General features: G+C 40.6%; 1 protein-coding gene and 1 long non-coding RNA gene across 2 annotated transcripts in view; one reads left to right on the forward strand and one right to left on the reverse strand.

Moving 5' to 3' along the window:
• Positions 1-314: 314 nt before the first annotated feature.
• Positions 315-13,184, forward strand: part of LOC129705372 (uncharacterized) — a 35,094-nt gene continuing 22,224 nt past the window's right edge. The window contains exon 1 of the long non-coding RNA XR_008724899.1: positions 315-913. This is a non-coding gene — a long non-coding RNA (uncharacterized LOC129705372). The remainder of the gene's footprint in view (positions 914-13,184) is intronic.
• The window catches only part of klhl36 (kelch-like family member 36), a 32,181-nt gene continuing 23,443 nt past the window's right edge, over positions 4,447-13,184 (reverse strand). The window contains exon 5 of the mRNA XM_055648918.1: positions 4,447-8,054. Within this exon, the coding sequence (XP_055504893.1) occupies positions 7,508-8,054 (547 nt within the window). The 3' untranslated portion in view covers positions 4,447-7,507. The remainder of the gene's footprint in view (positions 8,055-13,184) is intronic.

The raw sequence follows: 13,184 nt of genomic DNA on the forward strand, positions 1-13,184 counted from the left end.
TAGGCAACGTTTCGGGCCGAAACCCTTCAGGGTGTCGACCCGAAACATTGCCTATTTCCTTCGCTCCATAGATGCTGCTGCACCCGCTGAGTTTCTCCAGCTTTTTTGTGTAACCTAGCTGCATTACTGACTTGCAAACTGTTTGGATCATGTTTCATATAACTTTTATGGCATTGACCATCAATTCCATTGCCCTTCTTCAAACATTACCATGCACGTCTTCATATCCACCCATGACAGAAAATGGGGTTTCATTTCGATCACATTCCTCTAAATTGCCCTGCAATGTTGTACAGATTATCTGCCCAATCAAATATTTGGCAGGGGAGGGAAAGACAGTAACTCAGTCTGACAACAGCTTTATTGGAAAATTGCTCAATAAATTAAAAACAAAATGCTGCTATTCATGCAGGGCATCATTCAAAACAACAAAACAATGCTTTAACAAACAGAGGTATCATTTGGCTTCAGATGGTAATACGTTGATTCATTGTACATAACAACAAATCTAAAAGGCTGCTCATATAACATACAAATGTGGCTTAACACAAGAGATACAATGAACAACAATAACAGAGTAACTGTTTATTGTTTTACTTTACAATAAAGGAAAATGTTGAAAAAGCTGAGAAAGAATCCGTGGAGAGAAAAACCGAGTTGATGTTTCAGTTCAATGACATTTCCCAGCTCTGATGAAAGGTTACCCAACTCTAGACTTTAGAGACACAGCACAAAATCGAGAACCTGGTGCGACTTGGGTGGGGGAGGGATAGAGAGAGAGGGAATGCCGTGGTTACTTGAAATCAGTTTTTATACCACTGGGCTGTAAGCTGCCCAAGCAAAATATGAGATGATGTTCCTCTAATTTGCATTTAGCCTCACTCTGACAATGGATGAGACCTAGGACAGAAAGGTAAGTGTGGAAATGGGAAGGAGAATTAAGAGTTTTGACCTTGACTACAGAGACTTCTATCATAAACAGATATTGCAAAAGATTGTTATAAAAGACAAACATCACCCAGAGGAAGCATTACATTGCTGAGAACACAGCATCCAGAATCTGTTTTTTTTTCTAAACAGCAGCTATCTAACATTGAGAGCACTGCTGTACTCAGTTTGCTAATTATTAATGTCAATAAGTTTTTTCTTGTTTGTGTTTTGATGTTTCATGGAAAGTTAAACTTTGCCACGTTTAATGATGTTTCATTTCTGTGTCTTTCTACAATTTCACTCAATACTGATGTGGAGTGAGGATCAATGGATACTCATTCATGGCTTTCAAAGTCACTGTCCCTGCTACAAAATGGTGGATGTAAATACCCCTTGGTGCTATTTTAAAATGCAGCGGGGAAAGGAATTATCTTGGCTTTTATTCCTCAAACTGCATCACCATATAGAAATAGTTGTGTTGGGTGGGTCACTATAATTGCATGTGTTGATGTGCATAATTTGACTGTTGCATTTTCCTCATCACTACACGTTACACTTCAAAAAGTGACTAAAAAGCACTTTGGAACGTACAGAAGAATTTCTTTGGCTATCAGGGAGATAATCTGAAGACGAGCACGACAAGAAACGACACCTATTCATGTTATTCAGAGATGTTGCCTGATCTGCTGAGTTACTCAAGCAACTTATTCCTTTCATAGAAACATAGAAAATAGGTGCGGGTGGAAGCCCTTCGAGCCAGTACCGCATTTCATTGTAATCATGGCTGATCGTCCCCAATCAGTAACCCATGCCTGCCTTTTCCCCATATCCCTTGATTCCACTAGCCCCTAGAGCTCTATCTAACTCTCTCTTACATCCATCCAGTGATTTGGCCTTCACTGCCCTCTGTGGCAGGGAATTCCACAAATTCACAACTCTCTGGGTGAAACTGTTTTTTCTCACCTCAGTCTTGAATGGCCTCCCCTTTATTAGAAACATAGAAAATAGGTGCAGGAGTAGGCCATTCGGCCCTTTGAGCCTGCACCACCATTCAATATGATCATGACTGATCATCCAACTCAGTATCCTGTACCTGCCTTCTCTCCATACCCCCTGATACCTTTAGCCACATCTAACCCCCTCTTAAATATAGCCAATGAACTGGCCTCAACTACCTTCTGTGGCAGAGAATTCCAGAGATTCACCACTCTCGGTGTGAAAAATGTTTTTCTCATCTCGGTCCTAAAAGATTTCCCCCTTATCCTTAAACTGTGACCCCTTGTTCTGGACTTCCCCAACATCGGGAACTATTTTCCTGTATCTAGCCTGTCCAACCCCTTAAGAATTTTGTAAGTTTCTATAAGATCCCCCCTCAATCTACTAAATTCTAGCCAGTACAAGCCGAGTCTATCCAGTCTTTCTTCATATGAAAGTCCTGACATCCCAGGAATCAGTCTGGTGAACCTACTCTGTACTCCCCCTTATTCTAAGACTGTGGCCCCTGGTTCTGGACGCCCAACATTGGGAACATTTTTCCTGCATCTAACTTGTCCAGTCCTTTTATAAGTTTCTATAAGATCCCCCCCTCATCCTTCTAAACTCCAGTGAATACAAGCCTAGTCTTTTCAATCTTTCCTCATATGACAGTCCCACCATTCCAGGGATCAATCTCGTGAACCTACGCTGCACTGCCTCAATCACAAGGATGTCCTTCCTCAAATTAGGAAACCAAAACTGTACACAATACTCCAGATGTGGTCTTACCAGAGCCCTGTACAACTGCAGAAAAACCTCTTTAAGGGCCTGTCCCACTTTCACGACCTAATCACGACCTTTTTTACTCGTGGACATTTTTCATCATGCTAGAAAAAACGCCCCAACCTACTTGATGCCACGAGTACCTACGACTAGCATCACGGCCTGCTACAACCTACCTACGACCCCCTACGACTATGCTGCAAGTATGTCAAGGGCAAACTCGGCAGAGGTCGTGAATTAGGTCGTGAAAGTGGGACAGGCCCTTTACTCCTATACTGAAATCCTCTTGTTATGAAGGCTTCCATTAGCTTTCTTCACTGGCAATCAATTGTTTCAGATCACCTGTAGGTGAAACAAATACGTTCTTTCACAAAAGAGAAAAAAAACACTTTTAAAGGGCAAATAATGTGACCCCTTTGACAATAAAATATCTTGCAAAATGGCCTTGACAAAACACCATTGTCTAAAATGCAGATGTTTAAATGTTCTGCATGTTGTACATTTGTTAAATGTGCAAATGTAAAAAATGCAGATTTTTGAGAACTCTAACATGCATAAGATTAATGAAAAACATTAAAAGCTGTGAAGTACAGCACTTTCAGTTGGCAGATGTACTGTGTCATTAATGTGACATATGGAATTATCAAGCTCAGCATTTTAATATCAGAACAAGTTACATTATGTTGTCTGTGATTAGGCCCCATCATTAGAATGGGGTCTGATGAAATGATTCTCTACGTATACTTGCATTCTTTGAATAACCCTTCTGAGTAATTTGTACACTTACTCAATGGCATGTAATTATTGACAACAAAATAGGATTTATTTCATAAACTTGACTTTATTAATGGCTTTAGCCAAGTTAAATACAGTTCAGTCAGTTGGTATTCTTTATAGCTGATAAATATAATGTTAGATGGTAAACTCAAGCAGAATTGAAGCAAGCAACCTGCAGGATAATCTACACTTTTGCTAATTAATAAAGTATAAATTATTGATGTCAATAAATAACTGCATTTTAACTTTGAGCCTATTTATGTGGTCCGTGCTGGAGAATTTTTCACCTTGCTGCCGGAGTATAAAAAAAACTCCAGAAATCCCTGGACTACCAGAAAAACTCGCAATTTCTCACTTGGAACAAGTTAAAATGGCCCTTAGCAAATCATTTTTCAACTGCTAGGATTTTCACCAATGTAAATATATGGTACAATGATAAAACATCTCAAAAATCCTTTGCAAAAATGAGTCCAGAAAACCTACCAATTTTACCAGCAAGTCTTTGACCAAAGTCAATCAAAACCAACTAGTTTCTGAAACGGTGGAATGCGGATGGATTTAAAAACATTTCAAGAAATGTAATTTCTATTGGCTAAATTGGGAAGTGAACGATTCAAATCTGTCATTTTAAACTCAGTGAAGTTGTTCATGAGTTAATATTTATTACTACATAACTTCAGATAAACAGGGGCCTTTGCAGATAAATTTTCTTAAGCACAATATTACTGAAATATTTGTGTGCTGTATAGTTTTGAAAAAGTATTGCCATTGACCTACTGGGATTGCAATCTACACTCTTACAAATGTGGAGGAGTTAGGGTAAAAATTTCAGTGAAGCATAGGGTTCTCATGACCAACTAGACTCCAAGATAAAACATTCAGATAAATAGTTAGTATGGAAATGAACAGATGACAGATTTGAAATACCAGGATACAGATGATTTTATAAATGCAAATTCATTGTATCAATAAAACTCAAACAGTCTGCAAAGAGCATTTAATTTTAGAAGCTGTCCAATATACAAGTCAGCTTTGTTAATGCTTTAGCGGTAAAATAATACATCCTCCATGTACAAGAAACATCAACATTCACCATATATTTCAATTGCAATTGCTGTACACAACTTACATTAAATATGAACTGTTCCAACTACACATATAATCTGAACACATTCCTCAAAAAAACCAAATCCGAACTCATTTAAAAATACAGCACGTGCAGGCATGCTTATTTTTATCTAAATCTTCCAGTTTTCTACCAAAATAAATAGATACTTTTTTATACAAGGAAATATTGTACATTTACGGTCAGAACCAAACATTGATGAGAATGAATGAAGACATTTAATTATGTACATTGTTTTGATATGGATTGTAATTAATTCTATGAGTAGAACATGGTACCTGTATTGTACTTTACCATGGTAAGTCAAGTGATTGACAAATCCAGTGCATTCGGAATTTTCTGTTATTTTGATATATATATAACAATTTATATATGTGGCTACAATGTGCTATGGTACAGAATTTAATAGCCATAGACTAAATTCAAAACCTACTGAAATTTGTTGACCACCTCCAATTATATTACATAAGGGTGTATATCATACACTGCAAGAATTAGAATGGCAATACTTAATTCTAACTGTTAAAGGTATCTAGGCACATGTACTTGGGGTGTATGGTAGCCATTTTGATTCTAGTTAAATAGAGGTACCTTGCAAATAGCATTGGGAGATGGCAATTAGCAGCCTTGGCGCAAAATAACCAATATGTCCCAAGAAAATAACTGAAATGTGCAACCTTACTAACATTCTGGGAGGAATAAGTGAGCAAACAACAAACTGCTGGAGGAACTCAGTGTGTCAGAACAGCTTCCACTGTGGGAAATTGACAGACTATGCTTTGGGTTTGAAGGGTCCCGACCTGAAACAGCATCTGACCATTTCCTTCCACTCATGCTGCCTGACCCGCTGAGTTCCTCTTTTATCTCAAGTTTGCTTTTATCTCAAGATTCTAGCATCTGTAGTGTCGGATAAAAGGAGTAAATATTTGGTCCTCTCAATTTGCCAGTTTATCATCCCACAAGATTTCCTTTGATGCAATATTATATTTATTTATCATCAACCTACAAATATTTCACATTAAGAAAAAAGTTCTTTGCATCCTACAACTTTTTCTGACGTTAATGTTTTGTTCAGTTAACATCAGTACTTTGATTTCTTTGGGACACCTATATTTATTGCAGTCACCTATTCCATCTGGAACTGCCATGGTTGTTATGGTCCCAGATACGTTGTTTTAGCCAAGAGTTAATTCTTGGCTATTAAAATAAAAAATAATCAAGTGTAAAACTTTCCATTTTGTACCTCTTCTTAAAAAATGTACAAATTAACAGAAGTATTCCATATTAAAAGGTGTAAAACAGGTAAAATAAACAATCCACCAATAAATTATAGAGGAGTGAAAGGATTTAAATGTGTAGCAAATAGGCTGTAGGTAAAGTAGCATTTGTACTTTTAGTTAAATATAGCCATTTTAATACCAAAGGCAATACTTTCAACAGAAACTAAAACTTTGTGTTCTTAATAGTAATGATGGAGCTCAAATACAATATACCACTAACAATCGAAACAGGAAATCATTCCTTGAGGGAAGATTTCCCATATTCCGAACTATAATTGTTGGATATGTCTGTTAAATGACACAGTGAAAGGGATGCTGCAACACCCGTTTCAAGTAAATGGCAAGTTGTAGTCAGAAATCTAATAAAACTCTTACCTTTTTATTGCTGGTTTTCAGATTTTTTTTTTACCTTACATCATTACAAAAGTTAGAAAATGTGCCTTCTTATATTAAAGCATTAAATAAAACTTCACCTACATTTAGACTCCTGTCTTTTTTGTGCTTAAACAGTCAGAATGTGCCTCTCTCATGTTCTAAAAATAGCCACCTTCACATTTTTACAATGTCTTGAGAAAATTCTTCATGATTCTGTCATACAGGAATGTGCAATGTACTGATTTAGAGATTAATCATCCTTTGTAAATATATATTCAAATAATTCATTTTGAAACTCAAAACAAATGGCCCTTCCAGACAACTTAAAACAGAAACAAGTGTAAAAACATTTCACTTCACCCCCATGATTCCTCATACGAGGAGTTTTTGACATAATCTGCCAGGCAGCTTGTTGAAAAAAAGGTTACTTTAAAATGGTGGGCATATTCTATTTTGCAGTGATCTTATTGAGTTGTTAAATGGCTATCTGCTACATTAATACTTCAATCACATTGTACATTACATTTAAATTAGATTTGCAGCCGAGGGTTATTTCCTTTCTCACAGTGTGATGTGGTACACATGACATACATAAACTACTATTTATACAACATGGCTTGTTATTTTGACTGTCAATTACTAGCCTATAATACCATTAAAACTCACAAAGGGTACCTTTCAGACTATTTAGCAATGTTTCTTATACTTATTATTTTTTGGGAATAATGCCTTTTCCACTAATGCAACCGCGTTTTAGTAGATCTGGTGAATGTCATCACCTAGTAAAGATTAGGTACATGAAATTGGACCAGGCAACTCATCAGCTCATGTACATGGCATTCCCTTGTTAATAACTGAATGCATTATTTTAAATGTACTCTATTCTTCAAGTAATGTATGATAAACACAATACATTTAACCTCATTCGAATGGATAAAAGAAGCACTTTGGTTTACCCACACTGTTCTCTCCCATTCAACACTCTCCCATTGGTTTAAGTTACTTTTCTAAAAACAAAATCACATTTTAGGATCACTCACATAACAATTTAGGCTCCTGCAAATCGCAGGCAACAGTGTAATACACAGAGATACAGCATTACATAGCAGTTACTGTGAATAAATAGCACACGTCTATTAAATATTATTGCCAAATGGCAGAAACCCAACACCAGTGCAGATTGCTACATGCTTTTTCAATGTCACAATGTGCTAAAGTAATCTAATGGACATCCTGAGATTATGCCTGTTTGTACTGGTTACTATCTACCACAGTCTTGGCGTATAGTCTTTAGCTTCTTCTCTGGAGACCGAGGCTTCATTACACAAATGCAGGCCGATACTCCGGCAATTAATTTTGGGAGTTCGTTGCCGCGGAGCCACTTATTCTCAACTCTGTTATATATCTGAACAGCCTTTGAAAACACAGTGTTCTCCCAGCTGTAACCACCGAGAATGTAGATCTTCCCATTCATGACTGCCACGCCCGATTCACTGTTGGGCTCCAGAAGTGAGGCAACTCGGGTCCACTGATTACATTGTGGAGTGTAACATTCCACACTTAAAATATCAAAACGCTCCATTGACTCAATGTGATCATCACTGCCACCGATAGCATAGATATGGTCATGTAGTGTGCTCATGCTGTGCCACCCTCGGGCAGTAATCATAGGTCTTTTCTCTTCCCAGACATCAGTTCGATAATCATAGCAAAGAAGATTCTTTCTGTACGGTCCAATTTGGTAGTCGTGACCACCTGAGATGTATACAAATTCCTTATATATTGAACCAGCGTGGCCATATGTAAACCTGTGAAAGAGATACAAGGATCATGATAAAACAGTCATAAACACACTTCACAGAACGTTTTGAAGGAGGAAAATGGGTCTAATAATACAGTAAGTCATTGGAATAGTATTCAATTTGCAAGATTGATTTATGTGGCATCTTTCAGCTAACTCCACACATTACATGATATATACGTCACATTTATACAGCATTTTAATTACAATGGAGTTGTCCAAAGGCCTCATGGGCATATCGTTCACTTGGCAATAGATGTCGGAGCCCCATTTGAGATTAAAGAAAAGAGCAAAGGAAAGAATACCTTTATAAACACTGGCATCTAAATGGAGCATCATTTTAATGCTCCATTAAATTGTAACTGTAAATCTTTATTGTCATTTCCTGAGTATTCGCATACCCAGAGGAAACAAAAAAACGTTGCTCAACCAGTGTCCATTCAGTTTGCATTAAAAAATAAATAGGAATTAAAAATTAAAAAATACATGTCATGAACAAATTTAACACTCTACTAAACATTCAACAGCCGTTCCGACCGGCAGCGGCACAACAGTGGCTCTGCTGCAGTGTGGGGGTTTGTGTGTGCGATACTTGGCAAGGGGCAAAGTCCAGGGCATGGATGAGATTTAAGTCAATATACAGCGAAGAGTTGGGTGTGTTCCCAAATTAATTGATTAATTTGAAAGAGGGGATCTTATCGAAACAATTAAAATTATTTTTTTAAATTTTATTTTTTTATTTGTTTTACTTATTAGCAGTACAATAAGTTACAGTAGTACAAGCCACATATATCTTATTACATTTGTTGTACCCCTTCATTTTTTGAGCTTTGAGAAAGATAGAAATAAAGAAAGTAAAGAAAGTGAGAGAGTCGTGATAGTGCGAGAAAGTGTTGGGAAAAAAAGCCTATTAGAGAAAGAGTTAGAGAAGAAAGTTAAGAAATAGACCCTAGAAAAGAAAGAAAGAAAAACCACGCAAAAAGGGATATACTAACTTCATCTTTTTCATCCGCCATTACCAGATCCTGGCACCATTTATTTTTTAAATTACAGTTGCACCTTATACTTGTAGTAAATCAATAAATGCAGACCACGTCTTTTGGAAGTGGTCTGATTTGCCTGCAAGGAGGAGTCTCATATCTTCCAGGTGTAATGTTTCGAACATATTTGAAATCCACATGTTTATTGTTGGTATAGGAGCGTTTTTCCAGAATTTAAGTATAAGCTTTTTTCCTGTTATTAGCCCATAATTAAATAAATTATTTTGAAACACGTTTAGTTCAGGGCTACCTTCCATTATTCCAAAGATAATCCATTCTGCTTTTGGTATCAGTTTTATTTTAAATAATTTTGTGAAGATTTCAAAGATTTCAGTCCAGAATTTTTGAATTTTTATACAAAAAAACAAATGAGTTATTCTAAATATTTTCAAATATGTGACTATCTGAAATAATATACACAAGACTATCATAATATGCCTCAGACTTATTGGACGAAGCAATGAAGGCAAAGGCCGAATCAGCAAACTTAATACAGGTGCACAACCTTTTATCCGGTGTTCCGGAAACCGAAAAACTCCGAAAACCGGACATTTTTTCCAGGATGTCGTCTGCACACCAAAGCTCGCGTTTGGCGCCAAACTTGACCCGAAACGACCCACGGTCAACCCAGGTCTGTACTACTGTAGCGGCTGCCTCCTCTCCGGAGACCGGGGAGACACTTAAACATCTGTAAATCATTGCTTAAATGTTAGTCAGTTAGTTTGGAGGGCTTTTATGTGAAGGGGGGGTTGAAGGGGTAAACTTTAATTCTTAGTCCCCTACCTGGTCGGAGAGACGGGGAGCGGTCAATGCCTTACCGGGTCGCTGTGCAGTAAGCTCCGCAGCGCTGTGGCCGGTGGGGCTGCGGGCGGCGCCGGTTGTAGCTCCGACCCCGGCAACTCTACCCCTGGCTGCGAGGCGCTCCAAATCCAGCACCGCCTGCGGCCGGACGCCCCCCACCCCAGCTCCGCAAATGTTGGGAGTCGGCGGCGTCGCAGCGCTGGGATACCAGCGGGAAGCGGGCAATGCCTTACCGGGTCGCTGTGCGGTAAGCTCCAGGGCGCGGAGGCCACCTTCTCACAACATTCGCGGAGCTGGGGTGGGGGGCGTCCGACCGCGGGCGGCGCTGGATTTGGAGCGCCTCGCAGCCAGGGGTAGAGTTGCCGGGGTCGGAGCTCCAACCGGCGCCGCCCGCGGCCGGACAGAGCCCCCAGCTCCGCGATGTTGGGAGTCGCCGACCAGGTAGGGGACTAAGAATTAAAGTTTCCCCCTTCACCCACCCACCCCACCACCACCACATAAAATCCCTCCAAACTAACTGACTAACATTTATGCAATGATTTACAATGATTCCCCGGTCTCCGGGGAGGAGGCAGTCGCTCCAGACTTTTCAAGCCGCCCGCGCTACCTACCTAATCTACGCTAAAAATCTTCCATTCGGAAATCCGAAAATGTCCGAAATCCGACAAGTGTCTGGTCCCAAGGCTTTCGGATAAAAGGTTGTGCACCTGTATCATACTTATATAATACTATTCTAAATATAGAAATACCTTCAACTGACGGTATTAGAAGAGACTGGGAACAAGAACTAGTTATAAAAATTTCAAAAGAGAGCTGGGATAAACACTATATGTGCATAAATGCTCGATTAACGTAAGACATATTCTAATTCAATTCAAAACATTACATAGATTGTATTATTCAAAAACCAAAATAAATAAACTTTTCCCTAACGTTTCACCTATTTGTGATAAATGCCAGTCTCAAGAAGCTACTATAGCACATTTAAAAGGATTGGACAGGCTAGATGCAGGAAAAATGTTCCCCATGTTGGGGGAGTCCAGAACCTGCAGTCACAGTTTAAGAATAAGGGGTAGGCCATTTAACACTGAGATACGGAAAAACTTTTTTACCCAGAGAGTTTTGAATCTGTGGAATTCTCTGCCACAGAAGGCAGTGGAGGCCAATTTGCTGGATGTTTTCAAGAAAGAGTTAGATTTAGCGCTTAGGACTAACAGAATCAAGGGATATGGGGAAAAAGCAGGAACGAGGTACTGAATTTGGATGATCAGCCACGATTATATTGAATGGCGGTGCTGGCTCGAAGGGCGAATGGCCTTCTCCTGCACTTATTTTCTATGTTTCTATGAAAGAAACCAATAAAAACAGTACAAGGTGAAAATGGTAGATTGATGTTTGATTGGATTTTGCCACACCAGTGGGCATACAAAACAATTCACCTGTTTTAATATGTACAACATTGGTATTATATTATAGCTACATCAGATGCTCATTGACCCATTTGATGCTGTTGAGTCAATGAAAGAATGAGAAACATGTCACCTTATGTCATACAATACCGTATTTGGTATTCTGTGAAAAACCTTATTGAAGTTATGCAAACTGGTACAAATAGATCTAATTCTATTTTCAAATTTAATAGCACATTTAGAACCTTCTCAAACATTATCTCTCAGCATCAATCTTTTCTTTAAAAAACCCCATATTTTTCTGCCAGTCCTTACCTCCCCTCCAACTCCAGTGCCATGATTGGCATCTGATCGTTGATTTTACTTCGGAGTCACGTGAGTGACTACGTGAAGGCCGTCATCCCACTTGGCCGCGTCATTACGTTGACTCGCTTTGCGCAAACGAGCCGCTACAGAGACCGCCGCAGCCGCTACCGTGGCAGCTACAGAGACCGCGGCAGCCGCTACAGAGACCGCGGCACCCGCTACAGAGACCGCAGCAGCCGCTACAGTCCGCGTTTTTATTATTTTTTGTCTATGTTTATATGTAGTTTTTGTTATTTTTTGTTGGGGTGTGTGTGTGGGGGGGTGGGGGTGGGGGTGGGAGGGAGGGGGGAAACTTTTAAATCTCTCCCTGCACTGGAGACCCAACCTTTTCTTGTCGGGTCTCAGTTGACGTTGGGGCTGCAACGAGGAGCGGCCTCCAACAGAAGAAGCCGGGGACTCTGGTGCCGACTCACCTCACCGTCGCGGAGCTGGCCGAGTCCAGAGCGGGTGGAGCGGTGGTGGAGCGCTGCTGCTGCTGCTGCTACTGCTGCTGCTACTGCTGCTGATGCGGAGGCTGCAACTGCGGGTCTGCGGACGGCGGCACCGGGAGCCCGCGGGTCCCTGGAGGGAGACCGCTTTTTCAGGGCTCCTGCAACGGCGACTTCTCCCGCCCGAGTTGCGGGGTCGAAGAGCTCCTGGAGCGGGGCCTACATCACTGCCCCGCACGGCTTGGAATGGCCGCGGGACTCTGCGAGCGCACGCCGGGGGCTCTAACATCAAGAACCCGGTGTGCGACCTTGCACCACCCGGCGTGGCTTTAATGGCCGCGGGACAATCGCCATCGCCATCCGGGGGCTTTGACTTTGACTCTGACATCGGGGGGGGAGAGTGCAGTGGAGAGATACGTTTTTTTTTTTGGCCTTCCATCACAGCAATGTGATGGATGTTTATGTAAAATGTAAATTATGTTGTGTCTGGGGTCTATTTGTTTGTAATGTATGGCTGCAGAAACGGCATTTCGTTTGGACCTCCAGGGGTCCAAATGACAATTAAATTGACTATTGACTATTGACTACAGAGACCACGGCACCCGCTACAGAGACCACGGGACTCGTTACAGAGACCGCGGTAGTGCGGGTGGCGGTCAAAATTCACCTCACGAATCGCTGGAACGAAGCCAGCAGCGTCGGACAGATGCCGACAGCACCTAGACGGCCTTTAAAGGTTAGTCAAGAAAATTGTATCCCCCTCTCTGCGGAGGGGAGTGCAGGGAAGAGGCCCAAACATTTAAACATATGGGCCAGAAGTCCCTAGGAAAACGCGTTTGGAGGGTTAGCCATTAAATTATATCTCCTCTCTGTGGAGAGGAATGCTGGGAAGAGGGCCAGGACTACCTAGGCAAACCTAATTGGAGGGTTAGCCACTATTTGATCTCTCGTTCTGAGGAAGGGAGCGCAAGGAGAAAGCCCGCAAACAAGTCGGGCCAGGAGGATTCCGGATGGTGAAGTTACGATGAGCGATTACGTGCCCACCGCTCCCACCCTCATATTATCAAGGTCATATGGTAATTTCAGTTCTCAT

The sequence above is a fragment of the Leucoraja erinacea genome, chromosome 17 (assembly GCF_028641065.1).
Source record: "Leucoraja erinacea ecotype New England chromosome 17, Leri_hhj_1, whole genome shotgun sequence".
Lineage (NCBI taxonomy): Eukaryota > Metazoa > Chordata > Chondrichthyes > Rajiformes > Rajidae > Leucoraja > Leucoraja erinaceus.